At 38.4% G+C, this 27,203-nt stretch overlaps 1 protein-coding gene across 1 annotated transcript in view; it reads right to left on the bottom strand.

The window, feature by feature from the left end:
- Positions 1–1,116: 1,116 nt before the first annotated feature.
- Positions 1,117–27,203, bottom strand: part of LOC136875300 (transcription factor Sox-9-B) — a 272,937-nt gene continuing 246,850 nt past the window's right edge. The window contains exons 4-6 of the mRNA XM_067148875.2: positions 23,390–23,508; positions 9,245–9,388; positions 1,117–1,799 (exon numbers count right to left, since the gene is read on the bottom strand). Of these exons, the coding sequence (XP_067004976.1) occupies positions 1,364–1,799; positions 9,245–9,388; positions 23,390–23,508 (699 nt within the window). The 3' untranslated portion in view covers positions 1,117–1,363. The remainder of the gene's footprint in view (positions 1,800–9,244; positions 9,389–23,389; positions 23,509–27,203) is intronic.

Below are 27,203 nucleotides of genomic sequence, written 5' to 3'. Positions count from 1 at the left end.
TCACTGTGTTTACTGTGCATACTGGAAGAACAGATGTTTTCAGGATGTATATAAACTGCAGTTTGCATAAAAAAAATATAGATGGTTTATTTTTTATTTCATTTGTAAATTAGTTTCTTATGTTAAATCAGTTGTTAATCTCCATGTGATAAGTTTTTATTTTATCAATGTGTTGTTTTCGACTCAAGGAAATAAAAATAACTCCATATGAGCACTGCAAAGAGGTTTGAAATTAACCCAAGCATTTAGCATGCAGTCTAGTTATTAGGAATTGTATACCAGCACCTCTCCCACCCTGCTGGCCAACATTCTGATGGTGAAAAGTTTTTCCACCAGCGAGACTTGAACCAGTCAACCAGAGTGTCAGACCTTAAAGACTTGATGCCTTAATGGTCTTTGCCACCTGATAAACTATTAAATAAATTAAATAGCAAAAGTAAAAGTGCATGTTTGGTTGCATACCATTTACGATTATCAGCAATAATGTTTTGTACAAAAATCAGCTGTTCCAATGGAGTTTTCCATCACCTACGTTATATTCAGAACTTAGCAGGTATTATATTTTAAAAGTTTTGGCTTAGATCTTTCTATATATTACATCATGATGTGAAATGCATGCATTACAAAAATGGAAGAGGTAGTCAGTCCACAGTGTCCATATATGCCAAGTTTGGTAGAAATTGGTTCAATCTTTCCAAGCTAAGAAAGGTTAACCATTTGAGTTGCATTACCTACTAGATTACTAGATTTATTAAAGATAAAGCTCATTGAATGCAAACCAAGATAAACAGCATGACAGCTCTGTTGTTATCTAAAACCTGAAACACCAAATGTTCACATAAATTCTAACATTACACAAAAACTATCAAATCATGATCCTGTTCAAAAGTTATTAGGAAATCATCTGTATTGCAGTATTCTATACTTGAAGGACTGAAAATAATAATGGGATAATTATATACAAGCTTACTATGTATTTGACTAAGTGTTTTACGCTATTTGAAGAGAACAGTCAAAATTAAGACATCTGCAGTCAGTCGTATGTCCTTTCTGGTCTTCGCTTCCACTAGTGGGTACCAAAAATTATTAAGGCTACCTTCACTTTGCCATTTACCTTTATTTTAATTTCATTAACAGAACAACAGGATAGAAGATAATAAATATACAGTATTTTACTTAAAAAATAAATAAGGTAGAAATTCTTGATGATCTTCATAATTCACTTAGCTTCTATTTCAAAGTCCATGTGAAATATCCTGTTATGAAAAGTCATTTTGACTACAAAGTACACATGTGCACGCTCATAACAGTTCTTAGTGCCTAAGTATTCATTGTTATTTCATATTTAATTAACAAATACATATTATCTTGGGGACATATAATATGGACCTTGAGGGGGTCCGTATGGATAGAAGGCTTGGTGATGCGAGGTTGGAAAGTTGGTTGTTGAGAAAGGGGCTGCAGTGGAAGGGCCTGGTTGGTGGTGAGAGGTTGGTGAAGAGTTTGAGGGTGCTGAAGATGGGTGGAGGTGATGGTGATGTAAGAATTCTCCTCCAGATCCAGAGACGTAGTTTCCCGAGGGAGTCCGGAGCAGACTCGGAGAGCCCCCGAATCCCGCAGAAGCACTATTGCTACTGGGTGCTATGTCTTCACTCCTCATGCAGAGAGCTGATCCAGATGGGCCGTACATAAAACTTGAGTTGGATGCAGCTCTGAAGGTTTGGTGATGACGAGAAACAGCATTCTCCACCGAAGTTTCTGCACCACTTGCCGAAACAAGCTGATATTGTGGATGAGCACTGAAAAGAAAATGATATAAATAATAATATTTACTATCAGTTCTAGAATTTATCAGATATTTTATTTGGCACATTGATGACTATAGATACACTAACATATTTTATTTCAGAAGATGTTATGTAATTTAGTAGCCTGGATAAGAGATCTGTTAATGGGTATGGAACTGATTATACTCAAAGGCACAGAGCTCCAGACTTTCTTGGCAGCCACATTTGTATTTCATACAAAAATCAATGTTCAGAAGCAGTGGTGCAGCCAGGATTTTTATCTGGGGAAGGCTACAATAAAAGGCATAACAGCTACAAATCATATGAAATCAAATAAGCTGTCTGCTATGACGAGATGGAATAAAAGTTTTATGATTTCTCATGTTTTAAAGTCAATGTTGTTCAAAAATGTGTTATTACTGTTATACAAGATCTTGTTCATATCAGATACATATTCCATATTTGAAATCAACAATAACATATCTGTAAACTGTAATCACTGAGAGGCTATGTATCGTTTGATGAATTAGTACCACAATGTAAATGTTTACAATATCCAATAGCAATATTTATGTGAAAGACAAGAAAATGTTTTCTAAATGGGCAGCTAAGTTCCTGTATTAGTAGAGCGTTTGAAAACTATAAAGAGTTCCTTTAAAAAAAAAAAAACCAAACCTTTCTTGCAATTAACATCTGCAAAAGTTAGTTATAAGAAAGGTAAGCATCTATTAGTGGTGGGATCTTATGTTCCTTTAACCCCTACCATTGCTGTGTCACTGTTCAGAAGTACCCAGTTTTATGGAGGTTAAGCATGAAAGAAAATGTAATGGATCTTTAAGAAACTTAACATCAGGGATAAAAGTTGGCAGCTCCCTAGAATAGTGGAGGTATACCTCAATTAAAGTCATCTCTTGACCTTTTTACGAGCTCTCTCTCAGTGGATCAGAGGTAGTATCTGATTCATGATCTCAAGTTCATGAGTACGCCAGGGATTTGGATTTGGCCTTGTTTTACGGCCGGATGCCCTTCCTGACTCCAACCCTACGTAGAAGGAGTACATATTTTTATAGGTACTTCGTAGTGTGATGTGTTGTGTGAATATGAAGAGGAGTGTGTTGGGACAAATACAAACACCCAGTCTTTGATAACAGTACATATTTTCACACTTTGAGCAGAGCAATGCCGGAATTGTATATTATTTCCAGTCATAGAGAATCATTCCCTCTCCCAAACTCTAATAATTTCACTTTCATTGCAACAGATGCCAGTGGCATAGATTTTGATTCCCATAGGGAATTATACTGGAATTTCAGACACCTATAGTGAAAGTTATCAGAGATGTTCTTCAACTCCAGAAAATAACAATTAAAAACAAGTCTTGGCCCGGTGACCTAGATGTTAGGCCCCTTTAAACTCAATCATCATAATCATAATCATCATCATCACCATCATCATCATCACCATCACCATCATCATCATCAAGACAAGTCAGGAAATTGAAAGTATCCTTTTTTTTCATATGAACCCATTTTTCACTTAGAAATTAACTCATTCTGAGACAAAGCAAACATAAAATCAGACCGTTAGGTTAAAAATCAATAAACACTCACCAAAGTAAAGGTGCCCGTACACTTTAGAGTAAATACTAGCGAGAACCTCTCGATAGCAGTTACTCGCCAATGGGCACTGCTGAGAGCAACTATCGGAAATTCGCTCGCAACTCTCCGAGAGCTAACTTGTCTCAACGTACTCGCTAGTCGACACGTACTCCCCGGCCCTCTCGGAGATTAGCTCTCCAGATACGAACTGTGTTTGAATTGTGGCAGAGCTATCGAGAGCTTGGTTCTATTTTCAATTTCAAGATGACTAAAAATATTGGTCACTGGAGGAAACAAAACTGTTAATTGAAATGTATGAAAGTAGAGAAATTTTGTGCTGTGGCTCAGGCGGCAGTGCGCCGGCCTCTCACTGCTGGGTTCCGCAGTTCAAATCCCAGTCACTCCATGTGAGATTTGTGCTGGACAAAGCGGAGGTGGGACAGGTTTTTCTCCGGGTACTCCGGTTTTCCCTGTCATAGTTCATTCTAGCAACACTCACCAATATAATTTCATTTCATCTCTCATTCATTAATAATTGCCCCAGAGGAGTGCGGCAGGCTTCGGCAGCCGGCACAATTCATATCCTCGCCGCTAGATCGGGACTTCATTCATTCCATCCCTGACCCAGTCAAATGACTGGAAACAGGCTGTGGATTTTCATTGTGAAATGTACCGATTACCGTGACAGAGTGAAAAAACATACAACTTTAGAGGAAATAGGAGTAAAGTTTTCGTGTTCTGGAGCTGAAGTTCAAAGGAAACTTCACAACTTAAGGAGTCAAGTAACTTAAATCTGTTTAATAAAAGTGAATTAAGAGTAAATTGTTAGTTTATATTTTATTATAACCACACCAATTTTCATGGAATAAATATATTGTAATGATTGTAGCCTGGTTATTATTATAATAAGTATATAATATAATACATATGTACAATATTTAATCACTAATGTGGTGCTCACTATTGTTTAAGGTATCTCAAGAATTAAAAAAAAAAATGAAAAACAGAAAAAGTGGTAGCGGTAGCGATTGCAATTACCAAAATAGATTTTTTTTTTTTACATAGAATAATCACAGCTGCTGTGACTTGTCAGTAGTAGTTTGATAACATTTCGACTAATCTCCACTCTACAGGTGTACAAGTGGACAGGGTGTGACGAGAACTCGTGAAAGCTATCTTGGCGAGGGACTCGCTGGGTACTCTCGATAGTTATTCGGGCCAAAATTAACTCTCAAATGGACAACAACCTGAGAACGGATATTGAAAGTTATTCTCCAAGTTAATCTCAAGTGGAAACCCACCCTAAAACATGTGCAAGTTGATGGTTTTTGCTGTTGAATGTTTGTTGAAAAAAATGAATTTTAGACTTGAATACTCTACAGAACAATTTATTATTACAAGATCAGTGCCAAGATGTTTAGAATTGGAAGCAGCCTTCGCAAAGCCTTGATTTCAAGTTCTTGTTTCCCTAATAAAGACTGAAGAGTTAGTTTCGTGGGAAAACCTAACACTGTTTTCCATCATTATAAAAACATGTAACAGGCTGTTACAAACGTAGACTAAATAAAACATATTCACAATAACAGCAGTTTTCATGAGTAAACAGAAATTTTCACCGCAGGAAAGCTACCTTGTAACTACTAGTGAGACCAGGTGAGTTGGCCATTCGGTTAGGGGCACGCAGTTGCGAGCTTGCATCTGGGAGATAGTGGGTTCGAGCCCTACCGTTGGCAGCCCTGAAGATGGTTTTCCATGGTTTCCCATTTTCACACCAGGCAAATTCTGGGGCTGTACCTTAATTAAGGCCATGGCCACTTCCTTCCCACTCCTAGCCCTTTCTTATCCCATCGTCGCCATAAGACCTCTCTGTGTCAGTGCGACGTAAAGCAAGTTGTAAAAATAAAAACTACTAGTGAGAACAGTTTTCTTAGAAATCTATTGGCCAATCTTCCCACTGCCCTCTTGTAAGTGTTAAGAAAACAAACCGTGCTCTTGTTCTGCCAGTTCCAGGCAGGTTTGGAGAAAGGAGGACAGTGTGAGTATGGGAAAGAGCAACAGTGCAAATGACAGAGATGGGAAGTATATGAACCACAACTTGCTGTGGTGATGTCAACATTGCTTTTTCCCTATACCTTTGCACACTTAAACCTCGTCTAGAGCTAATATAGAAGCTTTTGCTGGTTCACACAGCTAAATAAATCACCTGGTTGAGCTAGATACAGCTCCCTTATGCTCTAACCTAAGGAAGCCAAATAATTAATCAGCAGTATCCTTCACGATCTTATACTATAAGTGGCCTATTAGTGACAGGAGGTTCAGTGAATCACTGAACGTAATGAAAGTTCTTCAGAAAATAGTTAGTATGGAAGTTCAGTAAAACAGATATACAGTATTTGTTTCAGAATTTGTACAGTAGCAATAGTGAAGATTGTGGAAAAAGTCCATATCTTTACTTTAACAGAGTCAATCAGTTCCAGGAAAAGAACTGCACTTAATTATAATTTGTTGAAGACAGTTCAGATTGTTAAAACCAATATATTATATAATAAGAAACATTTGTTTGCTGAAAGAAGAAACATATTTTGAGAATATCTTTTGTAAATGACCAGCTAAATGCAGTAAAAATTAGATGACAATATTATCTTGATGCCCTGTATTTTTATAACAGCTTGAATTCTAAGATTTATATGAGTCTGAGATCAATTTGTGTACTATAATTCTTCGGTTATAGATGTTCATTTTTGTCCTGGTTTTCAATGTCCAAAATCTGGTCAACCTAAGAATTAGACCCATTTTTAGTGGTAGCCATTACTGACATTAAACTTTTACTGTTAGGAACACACAAACATATAAGATTACTTTATATTTGTTGACTGCATTCTAGGGACTAACTAAATCTTTAGTTAACTCTTTACTATACACAATAAATTCATGACAAATTTTTTGAAGAGAAAGACCCTGAAAGTCATATTTTGAAGATCTGAAGGATGCAGTAAAGATATAAGGGCTATAAAAAGATAAACAGGGAAGTTGAAGATGAAGGGGAATGGTAGCAGTGACAATGGTCAGTTTCTAGATGAACATCTCCTGATAATAGTGACCAAATTTTATTGAGAAACACAGTCAGTGTCACCCTGTAAGTGGTTATAATTAGGGCTAGGATTTTGATTACTTATAAATAAGGGATTTATGACCTAAAACTTCTTTAGAAATGCCCTAAAATTACAAACCAAATCTAAAATTGTTTGTATTTATTCTAAATTTACTTAGTAGGAGAAGGGTTCCATGGTTCAAATTCCAGTCTCTCCATGTGAAATTTGTGCTGGATGAAGCAGAGGTCAGACAGATTTTTCTCTGAGTACACCAGTTTTCCCTGTCATCTTTCATTCCAGCAACAATCTCCAATATTATTTCATTTCATTTCATTTCATTTCATTTCATTTCATTTCATTTCATTTCATTTCATTTCATTTCATTTCATTTCATTTCATTTTTCAGTCATTAATCATTGCCTCAGAGGAGTGTGATAGGCTTTGGTAGCTGGCACAATTCCTATCCTCACCACCAGATAGAGGCTTCATTCATTCCTTTCCTGACCCAATCGAATGGTAGGAAACAGGCTTGTGAATTTTCATTTTCAAGTCAATTTAAATACCAACATAGACGACTGTATATTAATTTAATTTTGTACCAATTTTATCAAAATGTTTGCACATAAATCATTTTACTGACGTAGTTTCCAGCAGTTAGTCATAGTAGGTTGTTACTTTATATTTACACTTATTAAGTTGCAGTAAAAATTTAAAAAATAAAAAAATAAAAAAACACACAGTAACCACTTCATGTAAATTTTCCAAACTGAAACTCTGATGATTGTCGGCTAACAGAGCCTTATACTGTACATAGAAATTAACCTCTCTACCTCAATTGAAACAATTAGGGCATACTTGGAATACACAATATCACTGGTCACTAAATCACTGTCATTTCCTGCCTTGAGTGAGAATTGTTCTCCTAGAACTTTGCATATGGAACACATTATTACGTATCCTATATTTTTTTTAAAAAAATTTGTGTTCTTGTTTTTTATTTTTCACCTTGCCAACTTCTCAAGAAACACCCTGTAAATAATTGTTTACCACTGATCTCACAAATTCTAATCTTTTAACCAACTTAACTCCAGCTTCTCCAAGAAAGTTATTGCAAAGGAGAAATTCTAAATTATATCTTGTGTAACTGGGTTTTCCTGCAGACTGTATATGGTAAAAGCAGGTAACTCCCTGAAGACACTTTACTCAGAACTGGTGCATGTGACATGCCTGGTGAATGCATGTCACAGAGTCAGAAAAGAAGTGGGGGAAATCATATTCCATTGGTAGAGCAATTTATCAGGGCATAAGTAACAGTTTGCAAAGGCACCATCAAGAGTGGCATCCTTGAGGGCTATGACACCCAAAGTGCCATTCCAGCCCACACCTATCCTCATTAGAACTTGGATTGAATCCTGTGAATATTTCTGCAAATGTTTCAAATGTTTGAAAGAGGTGGTACACTCTCTCGACAGTGGTGATGCTGTTTTTATCAGACTTTACAGAAACTCTTTTCTGATTCTGAGATTATGAAGAGCAAATATGAAATCAAACTAAATGAAAAGAACAAAATAGTGGCATTAATGGGGATTTCTAGACAAAATTCAGGTAAAATGCCCCCCAAAATGGCAAAAATGAACGAAAATGCTCTTAAGAGACAAAAATGCCCTAACAAATACTGTATTGCTGAAAACATGCAAATACCAAAGCAAATATGTTTCTATATTACTGGCACCAGTAAAAAAAAAATTAATTTAATCAAAATCCTAGCCCTGAAGTGTATTTTAGCAGCCCACCTGCATACAGATCAATCAAATATGTATTTGTACCAGTACAGGCCATGAAAGCAGTAATGTTAAAATATGTATTTGTTTGATGAAGTTGATGGAGTTCAATATTACTTTCCTCTCTTCCTGGCATAAGTGGATTTTTAACAGGGCTGACAGTATTTCTGTGCTTTTCTGCTTATTCATTCATGAACTACTCGTGGAACATGAAGGCCCACAGGAAAGCCAGGTCAAGTAATTTGGCTGCTCAGTTCAGTTGAGAGATATTGTGTTTGAATCTCACCATCACAGCCCCGAAGATGGTTTTCTGTGGTTTCCTATTTTCAGATCAGACAAATGCTAGGTCTGTCATGACTACTACCTTCCCAGCCCTAGCCCTTTCTCCTCCTTGCATCTCCAAGGAACCTTCCATTGTTAGTGCGATGTTAAACCACTAGCAAGAAAAAAAGGAAACAAAAGTTAGGCATGTTGCAAATACCACCTGTGGTAATTTGTACTTCCTCTTAAAACAATATTCACCAACACCATGGATGGTACACGTGCGCTTTGCCTCTTTTTCTCATCAAGACTACGTGGAAAGATAGTCCAGTTCTCTTTACGGGCATTAATTAATTTGGTAATCATTAATACAGCTGGTACGACTGCAGAGGTTCATGAATTCATCAGACTTTTTGGCTATTATTGATGGTTGGATAGAGAATTATTTCTCATTGTTTTACATCGCACATTACTGCCATCGATAGTCATGCCATACACTGGTCATGAAACTGGATCCCAAGAATTGAATTGCCCACTAAATCAACTGAGAAAGCAGACCAATCATCAATGTTGTTGCCCATTAAATAGCAATGATAATCAATGAAATTAAACCAAATTTCACTATTTTTATAATGATATATGGATGACCTCGTTGGAATTTTTTAACCATTTCCTATACTGAAAGTTGGTTTAAGTTCAAAAATTGTTATACTGTAGGTATTTACCTTTCTGTTCTTTCTGGAACATACCAGGAGTATGACTTGTGGGGCATATCATCCATACTTCTTGAAGTATCTGGCTCTCTGTCATACAGTTTGGCAAAACTGCAGTCAGGACCAGGTGGAGACTCTGTTAAACCTACTTTCATCCTACAACAAAAATGCATTCAATTAGGATAATATATTTTAAAAATACTACCTTAGTTTTGCTAGTTGAATTTTTCCATATCATTTCTATAAATGATATTTTATAATTACCAAATATTATTAACTGTAATCTCCTGTTAATGATGGGTTAATAGGGATAAGGTACATCAGATTATATGGTACTGTGCTAGTTGGTAGTATGGACAAATACAGGGCAATTTTAAATGATGTTCCTGATTTGAAGTCCATATTATGAGAGATGTATTACATCTCTTGTGGAAAGACTAATGCTAATCGAATGAGCATCTGATAAAGATTAATCTTCGTGCCACCATTTCATGTTAGTTGTCCTGGCTTCTGTCAGGTGGCAGTCCAATTACATAGTGGCTGGTAGTGGGCAGCAGAAAGCTCTCTGTGTTCTCGATCACTATTCGAACAAGTCTGTTGTGGTTGTTCAATGGCATTTCCAAACAAGGACTGGATTGGACCGAACCTCCAGGTAGTCGATTTGAAATTGATATGCCCAATTAGAAGCGATAGGCTGCATTTGGAAGGGAAAGCCAATGGGCCATCTATCTGTTGATGACTTGAAAATGAGCGTGTGCGTGACTTGTTTACGAGGAGCCCGCAGAGGTCCACGTGCTGTGCAAGCCAAGAATACAAATTCTTCAGATGACAGTGGCTGGAATGCTGCAGAACCAACTCATCATAAAAGTATATTGATTACAGAGACTGCAAGCTCTGAAACCACCCTTCTTGCCATTGCGAGCATCATTCAATGAGGGCCTGCTACAATGCATAGGAGAGGGTAATTTCGCATCAAAATTAGTATTTAGTGACAAAACAACATTTTACTTGTTGGGGCATGCAAATGGACATAACATATAGATTTGCGGCATGGAAAATCCCTGTGAGCTATGCAACATAGACATGCATTCCCTAAAATGAATGTGTTATGTGTTCTGTGTCATTGAGGGTGTTTAGGGGTTGTAGTAAGGATGTAAAGGAGAGGACGTATAAGTATCTGGTAAGATACCAACTAGAGTATGGTTCCAGTGTATGGGACCCTCACTAGGATTACTTGATTCAAGAACTGGAAAAAATCCACAGAAAAGCAGCTCGATTTGTTCTGGGTGATTTCTAACAAGAGAGTAGCGTTACAAAAAAGTTGCAAAGTTTGGGCTGGGAAGAATTGGGAGAAATAAGACGAGCTGCTTGACTCAGTGTTATGTTCCGAGCTGTCAGTGGAGAGATGGTGTGGAATGACATTAGTAGATGAATAAGTTTGAGTGGCGTCTTTAAAAGTTGGAAAGATCACAATATGAAGATAAAATTGGAATTCAAGAGGACAAATTGGGGCAAATATTCATTTATAGGAAGGGGGATTAGGGATTGGAATAACTTACCAAGGGAGATGTTCAATAAATTTCCAATTTCTTTGAAATCATTTAAGAAAAGGGTAGAAAAACAACAGATAGGGAATCTGCCACCTGGGCGACTGCCCTAAATGCAGATCAGTATTGACTGATTGCATGCCACCAGATTTATGGACCTTGTGATTGGTATGTGTGGTGGAGAAACCACTAGTTATGAAACTATATCAGTTACAATGGACATGCTAACAGAATGGCTTTCTCCACAGTTTGGGGAAGACATTTCAGCATTTTTTTTGGCAAGTTGGTGCCCCACCGTATTACCATCATGCTGTTCAGATCATTCTGAATGCCAGTATACCACAACAATGAATCGGACATACAGCTGAAGATGATAACACATTCATGTGCTGGCCTTTATGGTCACCTGATATCATCCTATGAGATTTCTTTGTGTGGGATTTTGTACCAGCACTTGCAAAAACAGTGACTGACCTGCATGCATCCATCACAGCAACATTATCAGAAATTGATCTCAACATGCTAGGCAGAGTGTGGCAGGAACTGAAATATTGGCTTTGTGCCGTGTTATGTATGGGTCGCACATTGAACATTTGTAGTGACATAGGCAAAAAATTGTTCAGTTTCTCTCTGTTCATATATGTACACTTTCTGTTTGGCTGCATTTCATTAATTAAGTGTTGAAATCAGAAACATACAGTAATTTAGAATTGCTCTGTATAGTTGCAGATATTTCTCTTTCATAGGCCAAATGTTTACTCACAGTTAACTCAGAAGGTTTGTTCTATAAAAATATGTTGAAATTACGTATGATACATTTTTTACTTAAGTAATGTGAAATAAAATATCCATTTTGAAAATATAGGCAAAAACCACTACAGCCCACTCTTAGCTGCCCTTCCTCATTTCAATATATTAATGCCAATTAGCTCATAGACAAGTTACTACAATTGAGAAGCGTTTTATCAAAACTAAACATTTGCAGCAAACATAATTTTTCACATTTCAAATTTTCATCTATATTAGTTCCAATAGTGACAAGTACGGTACCTGAATAGAACTTGTTAATACTTAAGGTGGATGAGGTAAGATTAGAAGATAATTTTCTCAAGTTTTTTCAAAAGTCGATGTTGTATGTATGTTGGGTATTTAGCCCGAAGGCTGGTTTGATCCTTTACAGCTCCTGTCATAGATAGCCTAGGTGTCACTGAAGAGGCATACTAGGGAAATGAGGAGTGAGGTAATTTCCCGTTGCTTTCCTCACTGAGCCAGAAGAGTCCATTACATATCAGTATGGCAAGCCCACTGAAATGCATGCACTAACCGACCCTATGAGTGATATTTTCACACCATTCATATGAGGGACTGGTTGCATAAGGAATGGTATTACTAGCATCGCTCACACCTCAGTCACTTTCATATTGTCAAAGCCAAGGATGAGACTGTGACACATCCAAAAGTCGATATATGCAAACATTCTGGTAAAATCGAACTTCATATTAATACTCTAAATGAATGATATCCTTTTGTTTATGGAATTATTTACTTATTTTTATTTTTGTTATTTTGTGAATAATATTATTTTGAATATTTATTGATTTTTGAGCTCCATTGTCATACCTTATATGATATAGGCTACTTGGTATTGTAAGATTACATAATATTATTAGATTCAAGCAATGTGACATAAAACAAAATAAGATATTAACATATATTATCAATCCTATTGTAATGAATGAACACATTAATAACACAGGTTAAATTAAAATTGTCTTACAAAATAAAGTCTACTCAATTAATATTTAAGAACTCATCAAAACACGTAGCCATCGGAAGGCTGTTACTTGTCTTCTAACACGACCCTGTAGAAGTCCACAGCATCATCCGGTATTTTAAAATATTTCAGCAGTGCTTGAACATCCTTCTTTCCTTTGCTCACCATATTTTTCTTTGGTAAAACAGAGGATTTTAGTTCCAAGAATAAATCCTTTCAATAATGGAGTCCGGCATTGTATTGTACCACAGAGTAACACTTTCAGTTATCCATGAGAATCCCACATGATTAATAGTTAACTGCATCTATCGAGTTTCGCTTCAACTTTCCGAGAGCATACATCGACTTTTGCAAAAACCTAGTGATTTCAACCAAGCCTGAGCACGAGGAAAAGCCAGTCCTTCCTATGTTGATGTTAACAGGGTTACATTTAAAATTTTAAAAACTCATTTTAACCAATTTTGACGACACACTTGTGTGGAATTAAATATTTAAATTCTAACACTGATGATGGACCTTAGTGTCCGAAAACTGGTTATGAATTAAAAAAATAGTGTGCTGATACGACTGTATATGATTAATAATAATAATAATAATAATAATAATAATAATAATAATAATAATAATAATAATAATAATAATAATAATAATAATAATAATAAAATAACTACATCAGCACTGTTACTAAGAAATGGCTTTGATATTTTATAATGATTATAAAATGGAACTTCACATTAATATTCTAAATGAATAGTATTATTTTGTTTATGGAATTATTATTATTATTATTATTATTATTATTATTATTATTATTATTATTATTATTATTATTATTATTATTATTATTATTATTATTATTATTATTATTATTATTATTATTATTATTATTATTATTATTTCGTGTCACCTGTATATGGTAGCCAGTTGCTGCCTTTGTAAAACAGACCCTCCAATGAGGGCGGGCGGCGTCTACCATGTATAGGAAACTGCGTGTTATTGTGGTGTGCGAGTTGCAGGGAGATTGGGGGCAGCACATATACCCAGTCCTCGAGCCAAGAGAATTAACCATTTAAGATTAAAATCCCCAATCTGGCCGGAAATCGAACCCGCGACCCTCTGTACGGAAGGCCTTTACTCTGACCACTTAGCCAAGGAGCTGGACAGATTTCATGTAATACGTCTTTGTATAAATTTCAGACACAGTAGTATCCAAGGAAGGCTTGTGTCCCATATATGGGATGTCAGATATATCTTTATCCCTTTAGAATGATCTTTGGTTTCAGTCACCACTATCTACATTTAGGACAGTCGCCCAGCTGGTAGATTCCCTATCTTTTGTTTACCTAGTCTTTTCTTAAATCATTTCAAAGAATTTGGAAATGTATTGAACATCTCCCTTGGTAAATTATTCCATTCCCTAACTCCTCTTCCTATAAGCAAACTTATTCGTCTACTAATGTCATTCCACCATCTCTCCACTCACAGCTAGGAACATACAACTAGTCGAGAAGCTCGTCGTCTCCTTCCTCCCAAGTCTTCCCAGCCCAAACTTTCCAACGTTTTCATAATGCTACTCTTTTGTCAGAAATCACTCAGAACAAATCGAGATGCTTATCTTCGGATTTTTTTCCAGTTCTCGAATCAAGGAATCCTGGCGAGGGTCCCATTCACTGGAACCATACTCTAGTTGGGATCTTACCAGAGACGTATATATCCTCTCTTTTATGTCCTTACTATAACCCCTAAATTCCTTAATACCTTCCGGGGAAGTTATCATTTATTTGTAAACTGGAAGGAACTGATAGTTTTCTTGAATCTTTCTCTATACGGTAATTCTATTCTTTGTAATATTTCAGCAGTAGTTAGGTCCCAGATCAGATTATGGTTTAGATTTAAACTACCTACAATATATACAAGCCAAAAAATATTATTCAGATACGTTTTCGATGTAATTTATCGAGGTAACTGTGGTCACATTCAAACTGACTGCCTTATTGCATAGGAGTAGTTCATGATAAAGAATACATCCAAGCAAGAATATTCCATGGCTCCTTTTCAATTTTGGCCGAATGCCCTTCCTAACGCCACGTGACTTTTCAGGTGAAAATACCAACCTAGATTTAAACTTTGGTCGTCTGGGTGTAGAGCTAGCAGCTAATCTACTGCGGCAATCGCGGCCAATTGTATGATTATTCCGTTGATTCGGTAACAACCAGCAATCCAGAAATGTTTTCGTACGCTGTGGAATGTCCTTCTAAGTTATTTTATAGAAAAAAATAGCTGATGTACATGTGCTTCGCTACGGGATTCTCAAAAAGACTGACTTTTTGGTTTTCCTAACTGAAGTCAACATAGGTCACTACAAAAACGTCAGTAGGAATGTAGCGATTAAAAGCAATGTTATATCATATAAAACACTCGATCAAATGAAAAACAACACATTTTCTCACTGTTAACGAACAGTACTACCGTGGCGATCTAACAGTCCAAAGTTCCAGAGCTGGAATGACCAGGCCGCAGAAAGCCGTGAACACTCCTCTGCCATTATTCCGTTACATATGCACACTGCTCATTCCATTCAGTGCCTCAGAGTAGGGATTCAATAGTTCGAATGCTATGATGAACCAGTGTGTTACGTACCAGTAGTCAGTGATGTAGATGGAACAAAATATTTACAGGAACTCACCTTATTAATTCAGAAATTTCCAAATGGTCTAGTATTAGGTGCCAAAATCAGCGGCCTTATGTTTCCGACAAGTTGTTTCATCAGCTGAACGTTTCCCCTTTCGTAGCCATGACTTGACATATGGTTGTGGGTTAAATATATGCACAGAGGTCCAACGCTGCTTATGAAAATAAGTCCGCTTGATCTTGCAACCAGCAGCCTATTTCTCTTTTCGGCGTGGATCTCATTGTACACCCATGACGTTTCAGCGCTATGTATAGATTATAAGATGTTCTTACTGAATGTAAAAATGTTACGTCATTCTAAAGGGGCAAAATATTTTCCGGAACGGCGTTCCGGCCCGTTCCGGTCCAGCTAAACCACTGCCAGTAGTATCAGAAAATTTATGAACCACAGGAATGGCATGCTAAAGAATTATCTATCTCCCCAGCTACTTCTCGCCAATATTCAGGCAGGCTGTTACACTCGGTACGACCGGGCGAGTTGCCCGTGTGCTTAGGGGTGCTCAGCTGTGAGCTTGCATCTGGGAGATAGTAGATTCGAACCCCACTGTCGGCAGCGCAGAAGATGGCATTCTGTTGTTTCCCCATTTTCACACCAGGCAAATGCTGGGGTTGTACCTTCATTAAGGCCAAGGCCGCTTCCTTCACACTCCTAGCCCTTTCCTATCCCATCGTCGCCATAAGACCTATATGTGTCGGTGCGACGTAAAGCAAACTAAAACAAAAAACGGTACACAGCAGTAATCCTATCTATCCGAGATGAGTGGCAACAGGAGACACAAAGCACATCACAACAAACAATGGTCAATATAATGTTATTGTTGATCAATTTTATGAGCTTTCTATATTGTGGGCCTTCACATTTAGTTTTCTTTCGAATCTGTGATATTAAGGCGTCTTAAAAATATTTATAGAGTAGATTTTAGTTCATTATTCTCCGACTTTACATACCTATTTTCATTAAATTCTGTTTTACAATCTTCTTGTGACCCGGCGCTGATATAGACTTAGTAACAAAAATCCAAATTCATGAATATCTCTGTGATCATAGCCTATACGGTAACAATGTATAAGACATAAATGATCAGAAATTTAATACTATATAACTTTAGTTATGTAGTATTTATCGATACGACCACTAAAAACAAATATTTGAGAATTACATGTTTGGCCTTCCCCTAAACTACCATTTCACTCAGCATTAAAAAAAATTATTTATGGCCTAGATTATAGCGCCTTACTCCCCGACTTTGCGTACCGATTTTCATTAAGATAGGACCACTAATACCATAAATATTTGAGAATTAAGTTACAGGCCTTCTCCTAAACTACTATTTTTCTCAGCGTGAATACAATTATTTATAGCCTAGATTGTAGCTACTTATTCTCCAGTTTTGCCTACCGATTTTCATTAAGATACAACCACTAATAACATAAATATTTGAGAATGAAATGTTAGGCCTTCCCCTAAACTACCATTTCACTCAACGTGAATAACATTGTTTATGACCTAGATTATAGCAACTTATATCTCAACTTTTTATACCGATTTTCATCAAGATAGGACCATTAATAACATAAATATTTCAGAATTAACTTTTAGGCCTTCCCCTAAACTACCATTTAACTCAGCGTGAATAAAATTATTTATAGCCTAGATTATAGCGACTTATTCCCCGACTTTTCATACCGATTTTCATTAAATTCTCTTTAGCCGTTTTTTCGTGATGCGTTTACATACATACATACATACATACATACATACATACATACATACATACATACATACATACATACATACATACATACATACAGAAATTACGGAAAATTAAAGAATGCATTTTCTTGTTACTGTGGACACGACAGATACAGAAAACTATATATTTAAAATTCTGAGCAATGTACAGACAAAACTCTTATTTCATATATATAGATAACATCACGTGCAGCGAACGCGGAGAGACCCGGTCAAATGTCACTTTAAAAGCTGACAACGTGTCCTGAGTTTTCAGACCGTCCGACGGTCTACGAAACGCTTTAACATAATATATCTGTGAAAACCTGTTAGAAATTTCAAATAACTGAGTGTGAACAATAAGTTTGTTCTGAAGAACCACTTCTTACAGCTAAACTATCTCGAGTACCTAACATTCTAGATTATCCAGTTAAAGTGTAAGAACTAATCGCAGAAGGAGAAGAAAAAGCGTACGGTAAACTGCGTGCTGGGTTGCACTCGCTGTAGCTGTTGCTTTCATGTTACGTTTCGTGAAATATTAATCTCATTTAGTTTAAGTATGTGTTAATAATACAGTACATCCTTTGCACAACACAACCTCAGCAACTGAATATCATTGTTGAGGAAAAGTACGGCAAGTGACAGTGAAAGGTACTTTTAAATAGACTACAATTTCAGAAGTAGGCCCTATTTCGAAACCAGTCGAATGTAACATATTTTCTAAGGAATAAAAAATAAAGTACCCAGCGAGTGGCCGCGCGGTTAGAGTCACGCAGCTATGAGCTTGTAATGGGGGAGATGGTGGGTTTGAATCCTATCGTCCGCGTCAGCAGCCCTGAAGATAGTTTTCCGTGGTTTCCCATGTTCACACCAGACAAACGATGGAACTGTACCTTAATTAAGACCACGACTGCTTCCTTCCCAATCCTAACCCTTTCCCATCCCTGCGTCGCTGAAAACCTTCAGTGTGTTAGTGCGACGTTAAATCACTAGCAAAATTAATAATAATAATGAAAATCCACAGCCTGTTTCCAGTCATTCGACCGGGTCAGGAATGGAATGAATGACGCCCCCATCTGGTGGCGAGGATAGGAACTGTACCGGCTGCCGAAGCCTGTCGCACTCCTCCGGGGCGATGATTAATGAATGACAGATGAAATGAAATGGTATTGGAGAGTGTTGCTGGAATGAATTATGACAGGAAAAACCGGAGTACCCGGAGAAAATTCTGTCCCGCCTCCGCTTGGTCCAGCACAAATCTCACATGGAGTGACAGGGATTTGAACCACGGAACTCAGCGGCGAGAGGCCGGCGCGCTGCCGCCTGCGCCACGGAGGCTCAATAATAATAATAATAATAATAATAATAATAATAATAATAATAATAATAATAATAATAATAATAATAAATGACAACCTACATCCTGTTTCCAGTCATTGACCGGGTCAGGGGATGAAATGAATGAATCATATATAGGCTATTAGTACGATGGGGTCATCACTCCCAAAGTGATTGTTAATGACTGATAGATGCTATGAAATGAGAATGGAGAGTGTTGCTGGAATGAAAGATGACAGGGAAAACCGGAGTACCCGGAGAAAAACCTGTCCCGCATCCGCTTTGTCCAGCACAAAGCTCACTTGGAGTGACCGGGATTTGAACCACGGTATCCAGCGGTGAGAGGCCGACGCGCTACCGTCTGAGCTACGGAGTCTCTAATAATAATAATAATAATAATAATAATAATAATAATAATAATAACACAAAGTCCTTTATTTCATATAGGTGCCATAGGAATGATTCATTGTCCGTAATATACAATATTAATATTTGTATTGCTTCCGTAAGATGACAGTGAATTTTAAGCTAAAGGGAAAGTGTTTCCGGCCGATAAATTCGTAGTTTAGTTGCCTTCCCTTCTTACATATTACACCACTGTTATTAAATAAGGCGTAGTAGGAGGGGTATTGTTGCGTCTAATTGGTACGGTTAACATAAATGAATTAAATGGCGTATGGGTTTTAGTGTCGGAAGTGTCCGAGAACATGTTCGGCTCGCCAGGTGCAAATCTTTTGATTTGACGCCCATGGGCGATCTGTGCGTCGTGATGAGGATGAAATGATGATGAAGACGACACATACACCCAGCCCCAGTGCCAGCAAGCATAAAATAAACAATCACCGTACGGACCATGAAGCATTCCCTTGTCAATAGGGTAGGCAGAACACACCCATGGTATCCCCAGACTGTCGTCAGAAGGAGGGGCTCTCAACTTGGCAGTGTGGGTTGGTGACCATGGGTTCCCTAGCTGAATCTGGCATTGTTTCCATCTTTCACGTTGTTCTAGGGAATAGGACTAGCAAGCTGAGAAGATTGAATAATGGTCTCCCTCAAGGATCTGTCTTGGCTCCTCTCCTGTTCAATCGGTGTGTATCAGATTTGCCACCAACGAAATCTAGAAAATTTTGCTATGCTGATGATACAGCTTTAGCTACAAGTCATAGTAACCTGAAAGAAACGGAGAACATTTTAACTGATGACCTTTCCATTCTTAGTGACTTCTTTCGGAAATGGAGACTCCAACCAAACACCAGCAAAACTGAGGTGTCCTGCTTTCATCTAAATAACAAAATGGCAAGCTGTACTCTCCAAGTGTCTTTTAACGGTAAGGTCCTCAGACACAATAACTACCCAAAGTACTTAGGTATAACATTAGATCGGACACTCTCTTTCTGGCAACATCTAGTAAATACAGCAGCAAAGATTAGGAGTCGTAACAACATTCTGCAGAAGTTGTGTGGTACAACCTGGGGTGTTTCTGCAACTACCTTGAGATGTTCTGCCCTTGGTATAGTTTTCTCTGCAGCAGAATATTGTGCTCCTGTGTGGATCAACAGCTGCCATGTGAAACTTGTGGACACTCAACTCAACAACACAATGAGGATTATTTCAGGCGTAATAAGATCAACTCCTACCCACTGGTTTCCTGTCTTGAGCAACATCATGCCTCCTTCATTCCGCAGAGGACAAGCACTGTTGAGAGAATACTCCAAGATAAATGAGAACCCTGACTTGCCCATCCACTCCAGTATTCCTGACCTTCAGAGGAACTGGTTGAAATCTAGACATCCGCCAGTTAAGTTCGCTCAGAAGCTCACAGAAGACAATTTCAACCCCTATGCCCAATGGAAGGAAGAATGGATCTCAAAAACAGGTGAACATCTCTGGCTTTTCTTCCCACTTAATTCGAGGTCTGATCTTCCAAGAAGAACTTGGACTATCCTTAATAGGATTCGATGTGGTCATGGAGTCTGTGCTGCGTCCCATTATAAATGGGGAATGATGCAATCTAGCAGAAGAGCCTACCCTGGAGATTGGTTTGATTTCCTAGAGGCCAATACAGGGGCTCTAGAATGGATAACAACTTTGGACATTAAAATATAATGTACTTGCTTTCCTGTTTCTGTATATATATATACATATATATGTATGCCATGCGATAAATAAATAATAATTAATCAATCTACGAACCAGGTTTCTCGTGACTTTCCTTGTCCACAATTGTAGTGTAACGGTTTGCGCTATTAAATGCCCTCCTCGGAGGTCCGGGTCCAATTCCTAGTACTGACAGAGATTTAAGATTAGCAGGAGGGTTGGTACGTGGTTAAAAAGGCACATGCAGCCCACCTCAATTAGGGATATGTCTGATAAGGCCAGCACCGCGTCGAAGAATACGAGTTTACTTTATCCAACCTCCCTAAGTCAACTGCTTTTTCACACCCTTCGTGGCCTATCCCATCCTCATTTTTTGAACGATAAAGGACCCCATACACGCTTAGACTTATCGGAGGTAAGTTTGCGCAAACCAGTCTTTTCAGAAAAGCCTCTACGTGTACGGCCGTAAATCTGCTAACAATATTTGCAGGCAAGTCTACGACATTCCGTTTTCCTTCTCTATATTTGGCTTTACCCCACGAAGGAGCTCGCAGCAATCTTCCTCATCCATCCTTAAAATTAAGTTTTACCAATCATCCACAATTTATAGGCTAATCGTAAATATAAAAGGTGATAGTTGATGATGATTTTTGTTGTTTAAAGGGGCCTAACAGCTCTTTCATCGGCCCTATAAAAGGTGAGAGCATATCCATCTTTGGTAGCTTCCCAGCAAATCATTAAGTCTGAACGTGTGTGGGCGGCCGCATAATTTGGACTTGCCTCTCGGAGACAAAGTCTCACAGAAGTCTGCGCGTAAGGCCTCGTACATTCTTCATCTGATTAGTGTAAAGAGTGGATTGTTGCGCAGTTTTACTTCCTCTTTAAACAATAATCACCACCATCATCATCACCACCACCACCAGGCCATGAAGGCGTATGGTGGAGTAAAAGGTAAAATTCTTAATCCTTATCCTTAACCTTGACACTAAGTGCTTTGTCTATGACTGCCTTCACCCATGGAAATTAATTCTTTACTCATTTCTTTTGTAGGCTGAGTGAACTCCAAGCCAATGGGCTTCTGTAGAAGAAGCAGTCTCAACTTTCTACGAGAAATGGAACCTACATTTTTTTTTTTTTGCTAGGGGCTTTACGTCGCACCGACACAGATAGGTCTTATGGCGACGATGGGATAGGAAAGGCCTAGTTGTTGGAAGGAAGCGGCCGTGGCCTTAATTAAGGTACAGCCCCAGCATTTGCCTGGTCGTGACTGAGAATCACGCCGCGTCCATATGTTTCGAACGAGATTCGAATCCACTACTTCCCAAGTGCAGAATTAATATGTATGTGATTTGAATTAAATTATCATATAAAACAGGATATTAACAACAACTAAAACGGAGCGTCAGTGCAGTGAACAAGCGCCTGATAATTTTATTGGGTGTAAAAAGGCACACATAAATGTATAAGATGCCTATACGAAACTTGGTTATGAGGGTGTTTAGGGGTTGTAGTAAGGATGTAAAGGAGAGGGCATATAAGTCTCTGGTAAGATCCCAACTAGAGTATGGTTCCAGTGTATGGAACCCTCACCAGGATTACTTGATTCAAGAACTGAAAAAAATCCAGAAAAGCAGTTCGATTTGTTCTGGGTGATTTCCGACAAAAGAATAGCGTTACAAAACTGTTGCAAAGTTTGGGCTGGGAAGACTTAGGAGAAAGAAGACGAGCTAATCGACTAAGTGGTATGTTCCGAACTGTCGGCAGAGAGATGATGTGGAATGACATTAGTAGACGAATAAGTTTGAGCGGCGTCTTTAAAAGTAGGAAAGATCATAATATGAAGATAAAGTTGGAATCAAGAGGACAAATTGGGGCAAATATTCGTTTGGAGTTAGGGATTGGAATAACTTACCAAGGGAGATGTTCAATAAATTTCCAATTTCTTTGCAATCATTTAAGAAAAGACTAGGAAACAACAGATGTGGAATCTCCCACCTTGGCGACTGCCCTAAATGCAGATCGGTATTGATTAATAGAATGTTAAAAACAAGTAGCTTGCAACCTAGAGAGACATAGCATGGTGTAACATTGTGGCCAGGACTTACAGGAGCCAAGTAGAGGAATATATAGGTCTCAAAGTTAAAACATAAAAGTAGTGATACCGTAAGAAAGAAAAAGAAAAAAATCAAAACAAAACTTCTAGAGCAGTCTGGAGGACCAATGACAGGAGTGCGTGGCGAGTATTAGCACATGGTGGGAGTTTTGAATGGACCAATGAGCAGTGTGAAATATTAGCAGGCGTGGTAGATCTGTCTCAATCTTGAAAAACCGAGCAAGCATTCTACAAGGACTGGGAAAGCTATAAAAACCCTCGAGTTAAGACGAAACGGGATTTTTCTGTTGGTGAATCTGTAAGTGATGAGGGTGTGTCATTAAGGCGTTTTGCCGAGAATCGTCGGAGAGTACAGTAGGTGTCTTTTGCTGGGAAAAGTTCACGAGAGTTACGGTCCTCCTGCACGGGCATAGAATGCTTGTGAAGTGTAGCGTGACACTTTTTTCAGCGTATCCCAGGTATTTCTGGGATCACCAGAAACCTCCTGGCTCATTTTGGGTTTAGGCTGGGAGTTTAAGTGTGGATACCGTTCCTGACACGACATGATTTTTCAAGTGAAAATTTCTATTCTTTATTGACTCTGTTTCGAACCTTGGTCATCTGAGTGTAAAGCCAGCATCTAAGAGCTAATTATGCCTTGGGACGTATATCATGCATAGTATACATAGATTTTGGAACGTTAAAAAGATAGATCCTAATACATCAATGGGCTAAATATTCTTTTAAACGTGGAATAACTGTTAATAAATTGGGATTGTGTACACGGATATGGACATTATTAGAAAATATACTATCTGGTAAACAAATTCCAATCTATATCAAAAAAGAAAACAGCCAACAGCTATTAACTTCTATAGTAACCTACCTGTGAGCTCCAGGAGATGAGGAAGAGGAACTGATGCCTGAGGTACTGGGAAGATCAGTGTCTGAAGTTGCTAACACTGATCCTGCTGTCTTGGGTGGCTTACGGCGGCGAGGTTGATACTAGAAGGAAATAACAATGTCTTAATTATAAACATTCTCAAGTGGTGGAGGTGGTCGTGGTTATTATTTTCAGAGGTTGTACAACTATATAACCATTTCCTCACACACAAAATTTATCTACATATTATAATCAACAATAGGACCTGAAACAAGGAGACTGCAATTTAACCTGATTGACACCTGAAGTAGGAGTCGAATATTCATGAAATATTTCCAAAATGTTATTAATAATAAAGATTTAAAGACCAGGGGCATGCCCTGATGGGAGAGTAATTTTGCTTACTATGAAAGGAATATAAAACCAAACATAGCAGTGGGGATCTGCCAGAGGGTTTTTTTTTTTTTTTTGCTTTACGTCGCACCGACACAGATATGTCTTACGGCGACGATGGGATAGGAAATGCCTAGGAAATGGAAGGAAGCAGCCGTGGCCTTACTTAAGGTACAGCCCCGGCATTTGCCTGGTGTGAAAATGGGAAACCACGGAAAACCATCTTCAGGGCTGCCGACAGTGGGGCTCGAACCCACTATCTCCCCATTACTGGATACTGGCCACACTTAAGCGACTGCAGCTATCGAGCTCGGTGAGGGTAATTTTCGACGTACCAGTACCTACGTCTCGAATGAGACTACTGTATAATGTCTACATACACTTCAGACATATTTTGGTACAGTGACTCACCATAAGGATCGTGTACTGGGCTTTAAAATTCCGCATGTGATATGTTGAAGAAATAGATAGTTTTCTAGGACTCAGTGTCTGGTGTAGACTGCCATCCAAAAAAATTCCTCACTTTTGAAGGTTCAGTCATTGGTTTTGTATATCTCAAGTTTCTCCGTACGTTTATTTTACCACTCATACATTCTAAGGTAATGGGTAGCTTTTATTTCAAAGGCACGGCATGCTACCACACTATCACTCAGATATGATGATCTACTTAACTTGTAAGTTATTTTATGACGTGTAGTTGATTATCATCATATTTTAAATGTCCGGCTTCATGGTAAAAAAGGTTAGCGTGCTGGCTTTTGGTCACAGGGGTCCGGGGTTTTATTTCCGGTAGGGTCGGGAATTTTAACCATAATTGGTTAATTCCCCTGACACGGGGACTGGGTGTATGTATCGTTGTCGGCTTAATCATTTCATCCTCATCACGACGCGCAGGTCGCCTACGGGTGTCAAGTCAAAAGACCTGCACTTGGCGAGCCGAAGTGTTCGGATACATCCCGGTACTAAAAGCCATACGCCATGTCATTTCATTTTCCATATTTTAAATTATAATGTAAAAAATCTCAAAAATTGTATGTGGTTAGGTGTAATAGGAGAGCCAACAACCTGAACTTCACCATTTAATAAACATTTATATGTACTTGAATTTTATTTCCTAATTGAGCTTTTAAACAATATTTTTATGTTTGATAATGCTATTTGCTTTACGTCCCACTAACTACTTTTACGGTCTTCGGAGACGCCGAGGTGCCGGAATTTAGTCCCGCAGGAGTTATTTTATGTGCCAGTAAATCTACCGACACGGGGCTGTCGTATTTGAGCACCTTCAAATACCACCGGACTGAGCCAGGATCGAACCTGCCAAGTTGGGGTTAGAAGGCCAGCGCCTTAACCGTCTGAGCCACTCAGCCCGGCTTTTTATGTTTAAATGAGTGAGTTTATAATATATATATTATGATAATTATATTTCGGTTGTACCAAGCTCCCTGTTCATCATAGGAGACAACAAAAAGACTTGGTATCAGCGATTGCCGACTTTCATTTACACTGGTGGCGATAAACGAAGAAACTGAAATGTCCTGTAGAGCCATCCCAATGGATGCCTGTGCTGTTCATACCAATCGAATTCTCGAGTCGTTAGGCGCGTTCACACTTGCAGAATTGGTTGTCAAACTTATCTCACAGTCATTCCATGAAATGTGCTTGAATTTTATTTAGCAACTGAGCTTTCAAGCAATATTTTTCGTAAATGAGTGAAATTCAATTGCAGCCTAATTTAAACTACCTACTTCATAAAAGTATACTCGTATGACTACTGCTGGCTGCTATTAAAATTTTAGGACGTCAAGTATAATGATTTCTAGTGTTCCAGTAAATAGTAGAATAAATTTTGCTTACTTATTAGCATGGCATAAAAGCAAAAACGCAATAAGACACAGAGACCGAACATGCTGGCCGTGAGGTTAGGATCGCACAGCTGTGAGCTTGTGAAATAGTGGGTTCGAACCCCACTGTCGGCAGACCTGAAGATGGCTTTCCATGGTTTTCCATTTTCACACCAGGCAAATTATGGGGCTGTGCCTTAGTTAAGGCCACGGCCGCTTCCTTCCCACTCCAATCCCTTTCCTACCCCATCGTCGCCGTAAGATCTATCTGTGTCGGTGCGACGTAACGCAAGTTTTAAAAAAAGACAGATATTTTACTGATATTTATTGTCAATGATTATAATGATAGTTTTATTCAATAGAAATTATTTCATTCTTCCCAACACTAGAAAGTGAATAGTTCATGTTTGGACACGGAAATCGCTTCAGTTTTTAAATCAACTACCATCAATATTTTAAATGTCCGGCTCCATGGCTAATTGGTTAGCGTGCTGGCCATTGGTCACAGTGGTCCCGAGTTCGATTCTCGGTAGGGCCGGGAATTTTAACCATCATTGGTTTATTTCCCTGGCACGGGGGCTGGGTGTATGTGTTGACTTCATCATCATTTCATCCTCATCACGACGCGCAGGTCACCTGCGGGTGTCAAATCAAAGGACCCCATCCTGGGATCTCCCGGCACTAAAAGACATACCCACTCCATTTAATTTAATTTCAATATTTTAAATGACAATGTTATGATTTACAGTACTGTATTTTGACGAAAGCCTATAAATTCACACGAGCTATCAGAAAATGAATAACTATATCATGTGGAATCTATTGCTAAAAATAAGTTTTCTGAGTTGACTCAGTCGTGACTTGCACATCCAGCAACCCTCCTAATGCAGACTACAACGATGAGAAAGAGCGCGAGAATTTTGTATTGTATACAGATAACGTGTAAACCAAGGTTCTATTATATGAAAAACATTATAATCTAAGGTTTTCCCCGTTCTCAACATTCTCCAGACGTCGGTTGGTATTGAAACCGAGATGTTGAGCACTGGAAGAGGCTCACAGACCACTCGACTACTGGCACGATGCAATGGAACTGAAGGACTTCGACGCCTGGATGGATTTGTTTTACAAAATTTGTCTACAATTACATTAAGAAGTTACAAAGAATAGGCAGTAACGGTAAGCAGGGTATTATTTCTTTCCCACGTGTTATGTATCCAATATCTGGCCGATGGAGCACACAGACTCAATGTAGGACATGGCCGAGGTTGTCAGATGCCGTTCTGCTGTCAAGCGCTCGACGTAGTGAAAATACCACCCGAAGCCACTGAGATTCGAACCCAGGACATTCGGGAGTCAAGTAGCTAAACCACTGTATCTGCGTGTTCCCAGGTTATAGGAGAGGAATAGGTGTTACGTGGTCCTAGAACGTGGTCAGAACGGCAGTAAGTAAAGAAGGGGAAAAGCGTTAAACGATTCGTTCAGGGCGATGTACATAGAAGAAATGCATATCAAATAAATAGTGTAAGTAAATGTAGAGTCCAAAAATAAATCATTGGAGGCATTTGAAAATAACCCTC

The sequence above is a fragment of the Anabrus simplex genome, chromosome 1 (genome assembly GCF_040414725.1).
Source record: "Anabrus simplex isolate iqAnaSimp1 chromosome 1, ASM4041472v1, whole genome shotgun sequence".
Taxonomy (NCBI): Eukaryota; Metazoa; Arthropoda; class Insecta; order Orthoptera; family Tettigoniidae; genus Anabrus; species Anabrus simplex.
The sequence above is the reverse complement of the archived record's forward strand: the minus strand, read 5'-3'. Positions and strand labels throughout refer to the sequence as shown.